At 42.4% G+C, this 18,779-nt stretch overlaps 1 protein-coding gene across 3 annotated transcripts in view; it reads left to right on the top strand.

Annotated features, from left to right (window-relative positions):
• Window positions 1–13,759, top strand: part of ASIP (agouti signaling protein) — a 71,832-nt gene extending 58,073 nt beyond the window's left edge. For all 3 annotated transcript variants that reach the window (XM_019458741.2, XM_019458744.2, XM_053890337.1), the window contains exons 2-4: window positions 9,187–9,356; window positions 10,777–10,838; window positions 13,296–13,759. In XM_019458741.2, coding sequence (XP_019314286.2) covers window positions 9,197–9,356; window positions 10,777–10,838; window positions 13,296–13,481 — 408 coding nt within the window. In that variant the 5' untranslated portion in view covers window positions 9,187–9,196 and the 3' untranslated portion in view covers window positions 13,482–13,759. The remainder of the gene's footprint in view (window positions 1–9,186; window positions 9,357–10,776; window positions 10,839–13,295) is intronic.
• Window positions 13,760–18,779: the final 5,020 nt, after the last annotated feature.

Genomic DNA, 18,779 nt, shown 5'->3' with positions numbered 1-18,779 from the left:
GATTTGTTGAGTGATGAGCACTAAATCAGCCTGTAGGAAATGAGGTCAGGAGATCAAAGTAACCATTTTAGCAGTTCCTATAAGCATTGTATTCCTTGTATACTGTGGGAACAACATCTGAGAAGCCTGGACTCTGACCCCTATTTCAGTAGAACATGGAGACATTTCATGCTGACAAGCAGCTGCCTGGATGATTTGTGTCCTTTGATTCTTGAGGAGGAACACAGCCTTAAGCTTTCTCTCAAATTCTAACTCAGGGCCTCTTAGGGAGATGCCAGGCCTCCCACATGGTTCTTGATCTCAGAAGAATCGTGAAGCAGACTGTCCACCTAAGACCAAAACCACCCATTAGAATATTATTCAGTTTGGGGGAGCGTAGGTGGCTCAGTTGATTGAGCATCTGATTCTTGATTTTGGCTTGGGTCACAATCCCATGGTCATGGAGTTGAGTCCCATGTCAGGCTCTGTACTGAGCATGGAACCTGCTTGGGATTCTCTCTGTCTCCCCCTCTGCCCCTCCCCCTGTTTGTGTGCGCTCTCTCTCTCTCAAAATAAATAAATAAAAACATTAAAAAAAAGAATATTATTCAATTTGGTATCTGTTAGGCACAAACATGAAATTAGTCAATTCAGTCACAATATTCAAATTTGTCTGTATGTATGGAAACAGCCTAAGAAATCGAATTGTTTTGGTATTGTTAAAGAAAAAATTCTTAAATGGTAAGGAAGACTTTATTCAGGACTCTTTCAATAGGGGTAGTGCAATAAGGGATGGAGCTCAGACTCAACTCTGAATACAGCAAAGATAGTTGGAGATTCATAGCCAATGAGCAGAGTGAGGGTCAGTAGATGGAAAATTACTAAAAGGGGACATCAAAGATAGGAGGAATTCTTGCTAACCTGACCTAAAAGGACTGGGTGGCTAAATCAGTTAAGCCTCTCTGACTCTTGATATCTGTCTCAGGTAGCCATCTCACCATTGTGAGATTGAGCCACACTTTGGACTCTGTGCTGAGGAGGCAGCTTGGGATTCTCTCTCTCCCTCTCCCTCTGACCCTCCTCTACTATGGATTCTTTCTCACTGCCCCTTCCCCACATGTGCTCTCTCTCTCTCTCTCTCTCTCTCTCTCTCAAAATAAATAAATAAACTTTTTTTTTTAAGTGGGGGATGAGGAATGCAATCAGATATCAAGGGTGAGGAGATTCTCACTAAATTGACAGGTTTCTTTTTTTTTTTTATGCGTATTTATTTTGAGAAAGAGAGAGAGCACATGTGCATGGGGGAGGGAGAGAGAGAGAGAGAGAGAGAGAGAGAGAGAGAGAGAGAGGAAAGAGAGAATACCAAGCAGGCTCCGTGACATCAGTGCAAGCCCGATGCAAGGCTCTATCCCACCAATTGCGAGATCATGACCTGAGCTGAAATCAAGAGTTGGACATTCAACCGACTGAGCTACCCAGGTGCCCCTAAATTGACAGGATTCTTACTAAAACTATGCTAGGCAGGCCAAAGACAGAATGAGGGCCAAAACTGAGGCCTAGTTGAGAAGTCTTAGAAGAGTCTCAAGTTTGGTCCTTGTCAATATCCACAAGCTTTCTTCTCTCCTTCCGCATCATTTCCCATCCTGCTCCCTCAATGCTACCAGCTACATAAAAGAAGTCTCTATTTTCCTCAGCCGACCCTTCCCAGACTCCCTCATTATTGAAAAACAGAGCTTGCCAGACTCTCAGGACTCCAGGTTCAACATCTCAGCTAGTAGATGTGTTTCTGACTCATTCCAGTTCCTGATAGATAGGGTCAGTTTACCCTGATGAAAGAGTCAAGGCCATCCCCACTTTGGGAAACTTGCTTCCCAGATGTGTGGGGAGCCACCTCTGACAGACTCACTGGCAGCATTTGTGGTCCCCACCCCTGTGCGGAGATTTGTCAGTAGAGAAGGAAGAGCTAGGGATTAAGCAAACACATCACCCTCTCCTTAGCTGGAACATTTTTAATCAATCTGACAGTCAACAACTTCCACTAATGGGGAGTATACAGAACTGAAGGAGTTCTAAAACCAGGGTGTGAAAAGCAGAGTAGATACTGTTTTGTTTTGTTTTGTCTTGTTTTGTTTTTTATTTCTACCTTGGCAAGCTGGACTGAGCTAGGATGACAGGTCACCAAACCAAGGAGTTTATAGTTTTCCTCCTTTCCACACTTCTTGTGTGACTTGAGTCAGGCAGACTTAGGATTGACTTCTCTCTCTGCACTCACTACTTCTGTCCTTTGGGCTGCTCTGGGTTTCAGTTTCCTCAGCAAAGATATGTACTTTGTTAAGAGGAGTAAATACGCGAAACAGGCCTAGAACAGAGTCTGCCATAGAGCAGGTACTCAATAAATGGAAGCTATTATGATTTATGTCCCTGCCTCTGTCACTAATTAGCAGTTTGAGTTGTCTTACCATGCAAAGAGCAGCCTGGTGGAAGAAGTTCTACCCTTGCCTCTTACTGATTCAAGTGTCTGCTTAGGAAACTTTCCTAGTCTGAGCTTCAATTTTCTTATCTATGGAACCAGGGTGGATGGACAAAATTAATGTTTCTCACACATGGCTGTGCACCACAGTTGCCTGGAAGCTTATTAAAATATGTCTCCCAGAGAGTGCCTGGGTGGCTCAGTCAGTTAAGGGTCCAACCCGGTTTTGGCTCAGGTCATGGTCTTCCATTTTGTGAGTTCGAGGCCTGCATCAGGTTCTGTGCTGACAGTGCAGAGTCTGCTTGGGATTCTCTCACTCTCTCTCTCTCTCTCTCTCTGCCCCTCCCCTGCCTGCTCTCTCTGTCTCGAAATGAATAAACTTAAAAAAAATTTTTTTTTAAGTATGTCTCCCAGGCTCCATTCCTAGATTCAGATTCAGTGGGCTTAGGACAAGGTTTGGGTTTACTTCTTGCAAAAGCACCCAAGAGAATGGATAAACAAATGTGGTACATTTAAAATGAAATACTATTCAGCAATAAAAAAAAAAAGAACCACTATGTACGCAACAAAGTGGATAAAACCTCAAAAATGTTCAGCAAAAGAAATGTCAGACACAAAAGATTTCATTCAGTATGATTCAATTTTTATGAGTACAAAAACCAGAAAAAAAATGATCTATGGTGGTTGGAGTCAGAATAGAGGTTACCTCTGAGGGGTAAAAATGGGTATTGACCAGAAGGAGGCACAAGAGAACTTTCAGGAGTGAAAGGAGGGTTTTATACCTTGAACTGAGTGTTGGTTACATAAGTGTATATAAAAGTTAAATTTTGTCAAGCTGGATACTTAAAGTTTGTGCTTTTTACTGTATGTAAATTGTATCTTAACACAGTACTGTGAACAGGGTGGCAAAAAGCTCCCCTGATAATTCTAATGCATAGCCAGGCTTAAGTTCCTTGAACAAGAGCCTTAAAGTCTCTTCCAGTTCTATAGCCCTATGATTGTTATATCCTCATCATGGCCCCCTTGCCAGGCACTTTTATCTACAAAGTAAATTATCTCTTTTACCTCTTTTGGTCAAGCACAAAATCAAAGATATTAAGAAAAGCAAGGGTCCTATCCTAGCACTCAGATAAGGGATGCAGTTGAAACTCAAGATTTGTCTAAGCCCCAGTATGATAGAACAAAGGTCAAGGAAAAGACATGGAATCATAATCAAATCTGACTTTTAACCTGCCCTGTTGGCCTGAAGGGACCAGGGAAATCTGAAGATTTTCTGTTGTTGGTTTTCTTTTTCACCCATTCATTCATTCAGTTGTTCACCAGATATTTATTGAGTGCCTGCTGTGTGTCAGGCATTGCTTACCAGTGAGGGTAGCAAAATGAACATGACAACAGGGTCCCTGCCCTATGGGAGTTTAAATTATACAAAAGAAGGAAAGCCAATATGAAGATAAACATAGATAATTGCTCATTTGTAAGAGCTATGAAAGATATGGATGTTGGGATAGACAGAAACTGGGGAAAGGACACTTTTGGATAAAGTAGTCAAATAAAGAGGTGATATTTGTAAAAAGGTCCAAAGGTTGCCAGTGATCTAGCTATGTGAAAAGTTGAGGGAATCAAGTTCAAGACCAGGGAATGAACTTTAGGGCTAAGGGAATGACAGTAAAGGCCCTGGGATAAGAAATAGTTTAGCATATTCTAGGAACAGAAAGGAGTACAATATATCTAGAATATAGTGATTGAGCAGGAGAGTCTATTAGATGAGTCCAGAGAGAATAACAGGACTTTGCAGGAAATATTTATTTTACTTCAAAAACAACAGGAAGCTTTTAGAGGTTTTAAGCAAAGAGTGATGCATGATTTGAATCATGCCCTCCATCCCCCATCACTCTGGCTCCTATTGGGGGAATGGATGGAATAGGACAAGAAAGGAGACAGGATATCAGTTAAGAGACATTCACAGTTGTCCAAGCAACAATGTTTGTGGGTTGGCTTAGCGTAGTTTTGGTTAGCAGTTCAGCAGGGATGCTGAACCTCTGGGACTGGGTTAACCAAAGACAGAGCAAGAACTAAGAGATTGGTGAATTCCTCATGCTCAGTTGGCCTTGTCATTCTAATATTTTCCCCAAGTGTCATGGATGACATTGATTAAAGGATCCCTTGGCATGTTGGGTTCAGTCCCTCAAGTGCCTTTCTTTGGGCCCATTCATAAGGAGGCAGTCTTGAGAAGTGAGCCAAATTTATGACCAAGGCGTCTCCAGGCCCTTTTCATCAGTCCCTTCTTCCCTTTTGGTGTCCCATCCCTATCTGCAGCAAAATCTGCTCTCCTGACACCATGTCCCAAAGTTCTCTGGACCCTTCTTTCTTTGATTCTCCTTCTCTTCCCCTTCTCAGAAGTTTGCCTAATCCAGTAACACTAACTTCCCATGGCATTCAAAAAATATTTGTTGCTTGATTGGCTGGCTATCCTGGAACAAAACTAGGTAGATAAAACATATTGACACCCTCATTCTACCCCAGAAATTATCATCACTGATAAGCCCTAGTGAACATTAAGGAATTAGCCAATAGCCCTAATGGAGCCTCCTAAGCTCAGCACAGCCAGGGCACCTGTCGTGGATATATATCACCTGCTGCTCAGATGGGTCAAAGATGTGTAGGGTGGTAGGATCCCTATGCAGCCACTGAACATCTGGTGTAGGGAATTTAGGTAACTATGAATGAGTGATATTTTTTCTCTGGCTCTGACCTTCAGTGTTTGGTATAGCTAATTTGGCTGAGAAACAAAAACACCACAAAAATGGTGTGTTCCTCTCCCAGGTTTTGTTATATCAGAAACAGTGGCTGATGAACCAGAAGGGTAGAAGGCTTCAAAAGTGTCACAGGGCAGAGAAGGGTAAAAGGATGACACACTATGAGAAAGCCCTATATTTTGGTGACAGAGCAGTAGGTGCTGAGAGCAAACTGTACCTTGAATTTGAGGTACAAAGAGGGAAGAGTGTCCTGCAAATTCCACAGCCTCACTGTCACAAATCAAATATAACTCTCCATCCATCATCTTTAAATTCTTTGATGCTATGTCAAGTAGCATTCAATATTTTATTCCTATCATCCTTTATTTTTTATTACAATGTAATAACATTCTTGAAAAGGAAATTCAAATACAGAAGTACATGAAGAAGTGCATTTCTCTACCTCACTCCCCATCCTTAACTCCACTCCTAAGAAGTAATCATTATTAAAATTTTAATGTGTCTCCTCCCACGCTTTTTTCTTTGCATATGTAAGCATATTTACTTCTGAGGGAGTCTTGATATTTGTTCACAAATGGGACCATAGTGTTTCTATTCTTTAGTTTGCTTCATTATTATATTTCTTTATTTTATACCAGCACTAGTCTGGAATGATATGCCCCTTCCCACAAGTACATTTTCCCAATTATAGAACTCAATTATTGCGTGAACAGAAAAAAAAAAAAAAAAAAAGACAGTGTCCTCTGCTCTCACGTACCTGTGATTCTGGATAAGCCCCACTCAGGTTGCAAAGAAGGGGTTGTGAGCTCTTTAGGTGCCTAAAACCCCCTTATGGATCCAGAGAAAGCTATGGACCTTCTCTCCCAGAAAAATGCACATATGGGCAAAGTTTTGCAGACAATTTCAAAGTTAAGATTCCCTCCTGCTTTAATTTCCCTTTCTTCCCAAGTATGTGTTTCATTCCAAAAGACTGATCAGCAGAGAGTCTCCCTCCAACACCCCTAGCCTATATGAGATGCCCACCCATGTTAAGCCCTACAAAACACTATTTTTTTCCTCCACAGGGATGAGCTTAACCCAGACTCCCGTACCCTTTGCCAGTGGTGCTTGGCAGGACTGGTAGAAGCCACTATTACAACAAACAGAGCCCAGTCACCTTCCCTGCAATGCCAACTTGCTGGCTTCCTAGATACCCTGGCTCCCCTCACTGATGCCATGAGCAAAACCCAGGGCAGGCTGTCAAGGCTGCACCTCATTAACATCTAGTATGGTCAGCAACTAATAGTGGTCACTCTTTTCAAGAAGACTCTGCTGCCTTCACCTCTTCCTCAGCTCTTATCTCTCACTATATCTCTGTCCCCATAGGTCATTAGCCCCTCCTCATTACTGGGAAATTATAATCCTTTCCTTTGCTTTGGGGACTAAGGCCTTGACCCTAGAGGATTAAGATATCAGACTATACCCAGTACCATAGCTAAGGGGATTTCTACAGAGCACACTGAGTATGCACTCTATACTGATATACTGTCTACTCATTTTGCCATACTCAGAGATGATCTGGATACTATTACCTCCCATATTCCCTCAGTCAGACCCCTTATAGTGTGCATGCTCAACACACATACATACACACATGCACACACACACACATCAAGACTCCTGAGGTACACAGCCAATTGCATTTAGCCATGACTTTCTGTGGCCTCTTTTCCAGAGTTTAATCAGATTCAGTCACATTAATGCATTTACAAATCCCTTGACTCTTAAGGATACACAAGTGACCTTTGCAAAATCTTTATTCAACTGTTTAACCTGCCCCAACGCCCAGGAAGCAAGAATCAGAAATCACTGATTTGTAGAATTTTAGAATAGAAAGGTCTTAAGATTCTTTCATTCATTAAACAAATCTTTATTAAGTTTCTACTCTGTGCCTCATAACATATATTAAGTCATGTAGTCCTATCCTCTCTTTTAAAAAAAAAATTAAGTTTATTTCTTTATTTTGAGAGAGACACAGCACAAATAGGGGAGGGGCAGAGAGAGAGAGGGAGAGAGGCTCTGTACCACCAGCGCAATGCCTGACATGGGCTCAAACCCACGAAACCACGATATCATGACCTGAGCCAAAAACAAGAATCAGTCGCTCAACTGACTGAGCCACCCAGGTGCCCCCCCATCCTCTCTTTTTACAGATGAGAAAGCAGAGGCCCAGATGGGCTCAGGGTCACACAGCCACTTATATAGCAGGTACATCCAGGTGACCTGACTCCCCTTTCTGGATTCTTTATATCCACCATGCTGAATAAAAACTCATCTTAAGTCATAAGCAGTAACTTAAAGCAGATGACAAGTTTAAGAGAAGGCATTGTCATCAGTGATACCACAGATCAAAGAACAGCCTTCACCACTACAGAGTGGAAGGACAAATTACTCTTGAGAACACAATTGCGTAGGTGGTCATTGCTGTCAGCATTATTATCCTGTATTAATAGCAGGGAGTGGGTGTCCCATGTTGAGTAGTAACAGCAATGAGGGTTTGTAAAGTCTATAGTCCTTTACCTGAAATTGTAAAATTCCCAAACTCTGAAAACTATCAGTTTTCTTTTTTCTTTGGCAGAAAAATCTGACCTTACCTGAAGTATCTTGGCAACAAAACCTATCCTCAATTGATGCAAATTAATTCATAGTCTTTGTTTATCCTGTTTATTATGAATATCCCCACCTTTTTGGCTGCGGAAGTATCAGTATTTATTATGGGTGTACCCAGGCCCATTGTATGTGGTTTAATAGAGTATATAGATGGTATTTGTTTTCTAAAATCCATAAAATTCTAAAAAAAAAAAAAATTCTGACCCTGAGGATCATGATACAACTAGGCATTATGGACCTATATTACATTTAGAATATACATATTGCTCCCCAGGATTAGTGCGAGGAACACTCATTTTTAGCCCTCTCCCAACACACAAATAAGATTAATTCCACTGAGATTTCACCCTTTCCAGACTCCATTTAGCTTAGTTTTAATTTAGTTCCACTAAATTATTTAGGTTCTAAGAAATTGTATTTCATTAATTGCAGTTTATTAAGCTGAGAGCTGGGAGGAGTAGGGTAGAAATTGCCAGGCTGCCGTAAGGAAGCCCAGGAGTGGGCAGGACCAGTATGAACAGATTGTTTTATTCTCCTCTCACCCACCATGGTTTATGGCAGGGCAGAGAGAACTTTGGGAAAGCAGCCTCAGTTTTTTCCCAGACCAGAGGGAACAATGCACAGAGCAGGTAAGGCACGGAGATCCCACACTCAGAGAAGATGAAAATGCTTCTGAAGTTCTCAGCCCTGATTAAGCCAAATGAAGGCATTCATGGGAAGGAATCCACTCTGGGCTCCATCTGCTTCATCAAAATCCAGCTAGCAATAAGTCAGTAAATCCAGTCAGCCTATGTCAACAGGTCCATCCTTCTCACACAAACCACACCTGTACTCATTCCCTCTGGGCATGGGAATACAGCACATGTGACAACATATACACTTGTCTGAAGATGCCATCTATCCCTGCATCTTTCTCAGAGAGTCTTATGAGCCTCATTCTCTGCACCATAGTAAAATCTCTGCCACTGCAAGGTACTATTGGGGCCTTTCAACAACTCTGCCCAGGCCTAGGTCCTCCTGGGACCACTGACTATAAAACCCAGCACCCCACCCTCAGAATGGCAGAGACCAACTGCAATGCATTCCTTTTCTCTTTGCTTCTATATCCCCCCTTTCCTTGTCTTGCTTCCTCTCCCCATCTCTCCTTTTCTCTCTTTTTCCTTCATCAGTTCCCCTTTCCTGTCCTAAGCCTTTCTGGTCCTCTGGCTCCACTGGGACACTTACAAATGGGGTCAGAGCACCAGCCCAAGAGATACAAGGAAAGCAAAAGGGCACATCCTCTTGCCAGAACCCCTGACCCACCAGCCTGACTGCCTTCTCTGTCCCACTCAGGCCTTCAAGGATGAATATCCTCCGCCTACTCCTGGCCACCCTGCTGGTCTCCCTGTGCCTCCTCACTGCCTACAGTCACCTGGCACCTGAGGAAAAACCCAGAGATGACAGGAACCTGAGGAGCAACTCCTCCATGAACCTGTTGGATCTCCCTTCTGTCTCTATTGTAGGTAAGTAGCCTAGCTTGACCCCTGGTCTCTGGACTCCGGTCCATGAGAAGGGGCTGCAAGATGTCAAACGTGCTCCCGGGGCTGATACCAGGATTCACTGACATAGGTCAGAGCTCTTTCGTGTTTATTCTTCAAAGTAATCCTAGAGGAACAAAGTATTCCTTGGCTCACATGGTTTGGAAAAGCTCTGCATACCACCAATCTAATATGCAGCTTCGCACGTTAGATGCTCCAAGAGACCCTGAAGTCAAGACACTTCATGAATTTGGTTTAACTTGGCATTTCTGAAACTAACTGAATCAAAGAACTATCAACAGTAAAAATTTTAGAAAATGCTGCAGAATATAACCAAGTGTAGTATGAACTAGTCCTTGCAGTGTTGAGATGGAGAATGACTGCTCAGGAGAAAATACCAGGGGCATTAGGTCCTGACATTGAACATCATCTAGTTCAATTTCATCTGATAATAATAATAGTAACAGATATACACCTTGTATGCTAGGCACTGGGAAGTGAGTACTATTTTTATTCCTGTTTCACAGCTGAGGAAATTGAGGCTTAGCAAAGTTAAGTGACTAACATGAGATCACACAATTCTCAACTAGCAGAGCCAGAATTCAAACCCAGGTGTTTAATTCCAGAACCCAAGTTCAAAACTAATATCCCTCACTGCCTTGCCTCTCACTAGGAAAAGAGAATATTCTAGCCGTATCAGGGAAGGAGCGGGGAAGGGGCTGGGGTACATCACTGATCAATCACCTTTGATGTGCCAAACTTCTCACTTTATAAAGATACTTTGTTTATCCTCAAGACAACCCTGTAAGGTAGATACTAGAGTACCCTATTTGCAGGTGAGAAAACTGGGTCTTAAGGAGGTTAAGTAGTTTGCCTAAGGAAATAGCTGGGGTTTTTTTGGTTTTGTGGGGGTTTTTTGTTTTGTTTTAGTTTGGTTTTGTTTTTTTGAGAGAGATAGAGTGCATGCTCACAAGCTGCAGAGGGGCAAAGAGAAAGGGAGAGAGAGAACCCCAAGCAGTACTGTCAGCATGGAGCCCAACGTGAGGCTGGAACCCACGAACTGTGAGATCATGACCTGAGCCAAAATTAAGAGTCAGACGCTTAACCAGCTGAGCCACCCAGGCGTCCCAGGAAACACAGGTCCATCCATGTACATGGCACTGAGAGTCCATTTTTCAGGGCCTTCTTGGATTTCCTTTTTGCCTTCCCTCAGAGGACATTGGCTCCAGGTCAGCAGCCAGGCTAACAAGAATCTGCTGGCCTAAGTCCCAAGTTGTGATTCATGCAGCCAACTCCTCTTCTCCCACACCCTGAGATTTCCTGGAGCCCCTCCACTCCTCTCACTTTACTGTAGCTCATGGCCTCCAGAAACATCTGGCTTTGCTCCTTCTGTCTCTCTTTGAAGCACTGAACAAGAAATCCAAAAAGATCAGCAGAAAAGAGGCAGAAAAGAAGAGATCTTCCAAGGTAGGACTGGGAGTTTTCATTATGGGGGTGGGACCAGACTTAAAAGGGAATTCTAGCTAGGAACTAAATGAAAGACTTTCCAGACTTTCATGAACAAAAGAAGCTGAAAGCTATCTAAAGGCTTCCTGCCCTCAAGCCCTGAACCAGACCCCCACAGAAGCCCAGAGAGCTAAGGTTCACTGAGCAAAATAGCTTACCTGCTAAAAAGCATCTTCTTATAGTAGCTAGCCCCCTGACTGAAATGTCACCATCATTCATTCTTTTGACTGAATGCAATGTTTCCTAGACCTCTGTTATTTCAGAACTATTTCCCACAATTTTATTTTAAAGATTTATTTTTAAATAATCTCTGCATTCAACATGGGGCTTGAATTTATAATCCTGAGATCAAGAGATGCATGCTCTACCAACTGAGCCAGCCGGGAACCCCCCACAATTTTTGCCATAAGCGAGTTTCACCTATTTGTTTAAAATTAAAACTTAAAAAATCTATCTATATTATATATATATGTATATATATATATACATATATATACAATATAGATTTATATATAGATATAGATATAGATATAGATAACTATGACAGAAAGTCAATATATATATATAATATAGATAGATTTATATATATATATATATATATATATATATATATATATATATATAGCTATGACAGAAAGTCAATATCACTTGCCATAAAAATAAGTTTAATGAAACCAAAAGATTTTTAGTGGAATTTAGCTGGATGGGGTCACCTGCCAAATGCTCTAAATCTGAGGCTTATTGTTAAGAGTCAGATTAGAAAGTGTGGGGAAAGCATTAATGATATATTGGCACCAAACTGAGCCTTTAAAATTGAAAGAGATTGAAAAAGGAATCCTTTCTCATTATGTGATTTAATGTCATTTAATACTCATGTACTACCTAAAATCTAAAATCATACTACCATGGTACAGGTTCCCACCCTTTGGGAAATACTGGATTAAGGCATTGTTGAAATGCACACATTATTCCAGTCTTAGACCTGGCACTGTGTGACTTTGAGAAAGTCCCTGCTCCTCTCTAGACGTTTTGTTGAGTGACAAGCAGATCAGATGATTGACGTATAAGAATACATGGTTCACAGATATTTTTGCATGCTAGGTTCAGGGAATACAGAAGTGAACAAGGGGCATATATCCCTGCTATCATGTAATTTACATTCTTGTGGGGAAAAGAGACAAACAGCAAGTAAACCAGTAAATAGGTAAAATAAGTTCAGATAATGATAAACACTGTAAAGGAATTAAAGCATGGTAATGAGAGTGAAGGGAAGAGTGGTCTCAGAAGCCCTCCCTAAGGAAGCAGCACTTAAATGCTGAAAACTTCAGTAACCTCAAGCAGCAATGCCTAATAGAAATAAACTGTAGACCACGTATGTGAATTTAAATTTCCTAGTAGCTACACTGAAAAAAAGGAAAAAGAAGCACGTGTCATTAAGTTTAACATTTTATTTAACCCAGTGTATCCAAAATATTATCATTTTAATATGCGACCAATATAAAAAGTTAGATATTTTACATTATTTTTCTATGTGTGCTAAGTCTGAAACCTGGTGGTGTATCTTTACGCTTACAGTACATCTCAATTCCGATGGTAACTTTTAATAAAGTCAGCTGTAGTCCTAACAAGAACAATTTTTTAAAGAAAAAAATTTTACGCTGCTTCTATTTTTAAATGTAAATTAATATTAAAATTAAATACAATTTGAAACTTCTGTTCTTCAGTTGCACTAGATACATTTCAAGTACCTGTACTGAAGAGCACAACAAAGAATGGTTTCAGGAAAGTGGGTAGCCAGTTCAAAAGCCCTGCAGCAGGAACTCTGCGCTTGAGAGCAAGGAAGGAAGGCGAATGGAACAGTGTGGTAAAACAGCTCGGAGAGGTGGGTGGGGCCACACCAGAGGGCCTCGAGGGCCTAAGTGACGTTTAGGGTTTATTCTGAGTTCAAAGAAAACCTACTGAGGGCTTTAAGCCAGAGTGGATGCCATCACAGGTCTTCGGAGAGGTCCGTTTGGTGCAATGGAGGATGGACCAGAGCAGCAGACTAAGGATAGTGGCCTGGCTCAGGGTAGCGAGGTGGTGAAGTGAGTGGATCCGGATTTAATGGGAAGGCAGAACGGACAGAGATTGGGGATACACTGGAAGGAGGAACACCCAGAACTGAGTGGGACCCCCCAGGGAGAAAAGTGGGCCAGGCGCAGCCAGGTAAGTAAGTGTTACTGGGTTTGGAGGCAGGGCATAGGTGACGGGGAGGCAGGGATCCGCCAGGGTCCCCCGTGCGCATGCTGTCGAATGGATGGTGGGCTGTGGGTACATATGTGTGGTCTGGGGCCTCCACTGCCCAGAGTTCCCAAGGCTGAGGTGAAGAGGGGTGGGGCGGACGTGGCCGGATTGAGCAGCCCCCGCTTTTCCCCACAGAAAAAGGCTTCGATGAAGAATGTTGCTCGGCCTCGGCGGCCCCGGCCTCCGCCGCCCGCCCCCTGCGTGGCCACTCGTAACAGCTGCAAGCCGCCGGCGCCCGCCTGCTGCGACCCGTGCGCCTCCTGCCAGTGCCGCTTCTTCCGCAGCTCCTGCTCCTGCCGAGTGCTCAACCCCACCTGCTGAGCTCACCCACCTCCAAGGCCAGCGGGGAGGGGCAGGGCGCCAGCTGGGAGGGGTAGGGCGCCAGCGGGGACGGGTAGGGCGCCAGCGGGGAAGGGTAGGGCGGGGCTCTCGGGGGGGGGGGGGCGCTTCCTGGGGTGGGTGATTTCTAACAGGTGTGGCTTCCTTGCATTTGGCGCGGGCGTAGCTACTTAGGTTGCGAAGGAGCTTTCAGGAGGCGGGGCTTCAAGGAGACTTGGCTTGGGCGGGGCTAAAATCCAAATATATGTAGGTTGCTCAAAGGTGTGTGACTGTTTCTTTAAAGGACCCCAGAGATTCTTTTCCGTTCCTAGAGTCCCCTTCACTGCAGAAGACCTGGACTGCGCATGCTGTATCTCCTGAGGGGCCTGAGAAACCGGATTTCCCAGGCCCTAGGGCATGCGCATGTCCGTTGGAGACAAGTGCTGCCCCCTACCTTTAAGCCTGGGAACACACGAAGCTGCCTGTCTGGAGCTGGCTGTGAAGGTGCACACGCCAGTTGTGTCTTTCCACAATGTCAGCTTTATTCAGTCATAAAGCAAGGTTAACATAATTATAAAGCAGGTTCAGGATTCCAAATTCAATGACATTTCACCACGTGTTTAACTTGACTTTCTACATGTCAGACAAAGCACAAGACAGGTCACATAACAAGCAATGTAGAACGCGGGGAGGAAGCTAAGGAACCAATTTTTGACCAAGCGGTTGGGATAAGGCCTCAGTCGGGTCTGGGTCAGCTCTCCTGGGTCAGCTCTTGCACTTATTGCTTATTGTGTTCAAGCAGTGAAGCATCTGTGTTCTTTCCAGAGATCAGTCAGGCAAGCCTTCAGCTGCCTTTTTGAAGTGTTCAGACATAGAGACATCAGTGTCTGAGAAGTCTGACAGTTTGCTGCCAAAATCCTTTTTAAACGGGATTTAATCAGTCTTGGGCCTTTGGTGACCTCCTCTGTTTCTATTGGTTGTAACTCCTGAATGTGTCAAAAGCTGGTGCTGGTCTCCAAGATATCTGGTCGTACCTGCAATGCCCTTAGCTGCTTGCATCATTGCTTGATAGCCACCTGTTTGACACAGGCCCCTGCTTAACATGAGCAACTCCATCTTGCTCTCTACATTCCACCCCGTGATTTCTCATGACAAATCTGTAAGGGTCATGCAGGAATCAAGTTTTAAACCAAGTCAGCAGTACTAGTTTGCTAATGTGGAAGAGGGCAAATCCAAATCATTCAATCATGTTTTCAATCAGAATCAAACAAAATCAAATAAATCTGAAATCATATGAAATGTCAACTGATATCATAAAACAAAGATGACATCAAATCTAAGCAAGTTAGATACATTAAACTGAATCAAATAAAGCAAAATTAAGTAAGGATTAAATTTTAAAACTCCAACTTAAAGTCACATCTAATAAGAATTAAATCAAGTCAAAAAGAGAGGAGAAAAACTAAATCTAAATGTAATGAAGGTAAGTTAACAAGTCAACAATGCAGTCAAATAAATGAAATAAGAATCATATTGCCAACTATGGGCAGATAAAAGTAAAAAATATACATGGAATCTTCAACATAGGCTCTTGGCACGTCTAGAAAAGAATGGTGAAGGTATGGTTAATCAGTCTTTTTGTGATTTTTCCTTCTTAAGCCTGAGGGTGCATAACATTTTAATAGCATGTTTAATAAGATATATAACAAAAATAATAGCTAAAAGCAAGAGAAGATTTCCTTAATGGATTTCCAAACATGTATAGAGAGATAATCCCTTTAAGTATTTTAAAGGGTTATAGTCAGGCCATGAGCCAAAACAAATCACGTTTGAAGGGTTTTGTTAACAACTCTGGAAAGGACCATTTATTATATATGTTTTGTATATTTTTGTTCAATGCAGCTAAGCTGGGGTTAATGACTCCTGCGGCCACCTGAGTGGGCTGTGCAGCATGATTAAAGTGGGTTAGCTTGTTGGTTGAGGTTTTATGGGCTGCTTTGAGCCTTTCTAATTTTTCATCTAGAAATTTATCAATTTTGTTAATTTTTACCCAAGGTATTTCTGTTATTTTAGTAGCATAAGATGTTGAAAAAAATTTTATGTGAATATTGTGAGACAAAGGTACCCATTTTGGTAATGTTACTAAATGTTACATTAATAGCATATGATATTTTAACACACTCATTGTCTATGGTGATGATAGTATCATTCATTCTATATGATTAAAGAATGTGACCTCTGAGAAGCTATTAGCACAAATTATCCAGTGAAAGTGTCCCATGTCCAAAAGTAAATTTTCTTTTTTTTTAAATTTTTTTTAATGTTTTTATTTATTTTTGAAGGAGAGAGAGAGACAGAGCATGAGCGGGGGAGGAGCAGAGAGAGAGAAGGAGACCCAGAATTCGAAGCAGGCTCCAGGCTCTAAGCTGTCAGCACAGAGCCCAATGCGGGGCTCAAACTCACAAACTGTGAGATCATGACCTGAGCCGAAGTCGAACATTTAACCGACTGACCCACCCAGGCGCCCCTAAAAGTAAATTTTCAATGGCTGTTCTTGTTAAAGGAAAAAGATTAGCATTGATTTCCAGTTCATGCCATGTATAATACATGCTATTAGACCACTGAAATACTATCTCTTTGGGTAGTAAATATCCATCAATCCATAAGGATGTTTGCGGTGCCAGAAGTGCTATGTTATAATGTATTTTTGGTGGTATAGAATATGTGTCATGTGCTAATAAGCTTTGACCCCCTAATCATCTTAAAAATGAAAGTTTACATTGTCCTATATTGTCACAACCTGATGGTCTAGAAGTGTCTAATTGTAAGAAAGGCTCCACCCAGTCAGAAAAATACTTTACAATAATGTTTTTAATATCATTCCATGCTCTGTACAGTAGGTTATTGATTATGCAACAATTATTTTTTAATTGTTCTCTTGTGTAGAAATTTCTAAGATTAAGTAACTTTCGTTGGAGGGCCTGAACTTTATGGTCAATGTTAATAGTTAAATTCCAGTTGGTAGGCATGATAATCATGCATAGTTGAGACAATCATGCATAGTTGAGACAATGGAATATAATTCTCTGAATGCTGAGGAGATCTTGGAACCTAAATTTCCTACTGAATTAAGTATTTATTTGTTTTGGGAGAGAGAGAGAGTGCACACATGAGTGTGGGGAGAGGCAGAAAGAGAGGAGAGAGAGAATCCCAAGCAGGCTCTGTGCTGTCAGCGAAGAGCCCAATGCAAGGCTGGATCTCACGAACCATGAGATCATGACCTCAGCTGATACTAAGAGCCGGATGCTTAACCAACTGAGCCACCCAGGCACCCCTGGATTGTAGGCTTTCTAAGTCTAATCCTATCAATGGGTGGTCGGTCACGCCATTCATGGATGGTTGTTCCTAGTTCTGTGGCATAAATTTTACATTCAGGTTGTATATCAAACAAATTGAATTGTTCCTTTTGGAAGGTTATTTCAATTTTCTGTGGCATAGGTTTGTATACAATTCTCATAGGGTCAAGTAATTTGGTTCAAACACGCTTGGCTTGAGTTTTGGTATTGGGTTGGTAATGCCATGTGTCCATTGTGGCTTCCAGTGGAAAGTTCTCATACAGTGTGTAATATTCCAACATCCTCTCTCAGTAATACATGGGCCTGGACTATTGGGTAATATACCACATTTGTCAAAGGTGACTCCTTTAGCTATGTAAACTGGTATAGATGACTCAGTTCTGGTTATATTCTCATAGATAGGGTGTCTTGCTGACCATGTATGTTCCACGCCTCACACATCTGATGGTTGGATCAATAAAAAGGAATATTGTTGCATGCCTGGATCAAAATGTGTTGCTAAATTTGCATTAAAATCAATTCCCAGTGTTCCCCACCATGCTGGTGATTTTCCTTGTGTAATTCAGGTTTTATTAATCAAAGGATAGTAAAAGTGTATTGAATCTAATTGTTATAATGGACATACCGGTATAATCACTTCCTTTGTTGTGTTGTATACGTTGACTTCAGATTTTGATATTAGGATAGCATTATATGTGCCAGTCATATTAAGTAATTTGCAGAAATATGTGTAGGATGATGTGTAGAAAGATAGGTAGAAATGGGGTTGGAGCAATTGAGTTGTGTCCTATACCATGTACGTGTGAAAGGACCCAAGGTGACTGGACTTATAGCTGCAGTGCCCTTAGCTGCTTGCATCATTGCTTGAAACAGGCCCCCCTGCCTGACCTGAGTGACTCCATCTTATTCTCTACACTGCCTCCAAAACTGGGGAATGCAGACCAGCTAGGCAGAAAGTAAACATTAAGGAATCACCAGTCTTTTACCCTTTCCCCCTTTTAAGGAGCTCCCCTGACCCCTGAAAAAATAAGGAAGGCTAAAACTCCATACACAGTCTCACTGGGCTTTCTGTCCTGGGGGTTCTGCAGATGAAAACTGGGGTGACTGGTTGTGACATGGGTCCTTTAGGCCAGAAGTCTCTGGCCTGAGGATCCTAGAGCTTTAGGAGGCTCCTGAACAAAGGTGCCCCTTGTGCCCACTCCTCCCTTTCTCCTAGGGGTTCCCAAAGGTTCTGAGGCCTGGGAGAAGTTTCTCCCAATCCTAGGTGAAATGAACACTGACCATCTGTCCCAGGCATTTTTAACTCTGAAGGCCTAGAACAGGCCCAAGTAAGCAGCGTTCAGGAATACTTCCTCAGTCCCCACCCCAGCTCTGTCAGCCCAGTAACCAGGCAATGAGCCCAGGCTTGGTGAATAGGCAGCAACCTTTGTCCAGTATTATCAGGCGGACTGTTTCCTAAAATGTCCCAAGCAGTTGCCTGAAATTCCATTCTTAGAGATTCTTTAAATCTGTGAGAAACTGAGTGCATTATGCCTTTAGAAAGGCTCTGGAAGCAGGAGCACCTGAGATACTGGGGAGACAGAGGGTAGAGGTACAAGTAGTGTCTATGATTGGGGCATCTGGGTGGCTCAGTCGGTTAAGTGTCCGACTTCAGCTTGGGTCATGAACTCTCGGGATTTGAGCCCTGCATCAGGTTCTGTGCTGACAGCTCAGAGCCTGAAGGTTGTTAGGGATTCTGTATCTCGCTCTCTCTCTCTGCCCTTCCCCTGCTCACACTCTGTCTCTCGAAAATAAACAAAAACACTTTTAAAAGTTTAAAAATTTTAAAAAAGAAGCAGGATCTATGAGAAGGGACCAGCCAAGATCAAGGGTCATGTGAAAGCTTGAGGAGCAAGGGCTCCAAATTATATCATCTACTTTGCACTGCATGGCTGGGGGAGAAGAG

The sequence above is a fragment of the Panthera pardus genome, unplaced genomic scaffold (assembly GCF_024362965.1).
Source record: "Panthera pardus isolate Hobbes unplaced genomic scaffold, ASM2436296v1 HiC_scaffold_25, whole genome shotgun sequence".
Lineage (NCBI taxonomy): Eukaryota > Metazoa > Chordata > Mammalia > Carnivora > Felidae > Panthera > Panthera pardus.
The sequence above is the reverse complement of the archived record's forward strand: the minus strand, read 5'-3'. Positions and strand labels throughout refer to the sequence as shown.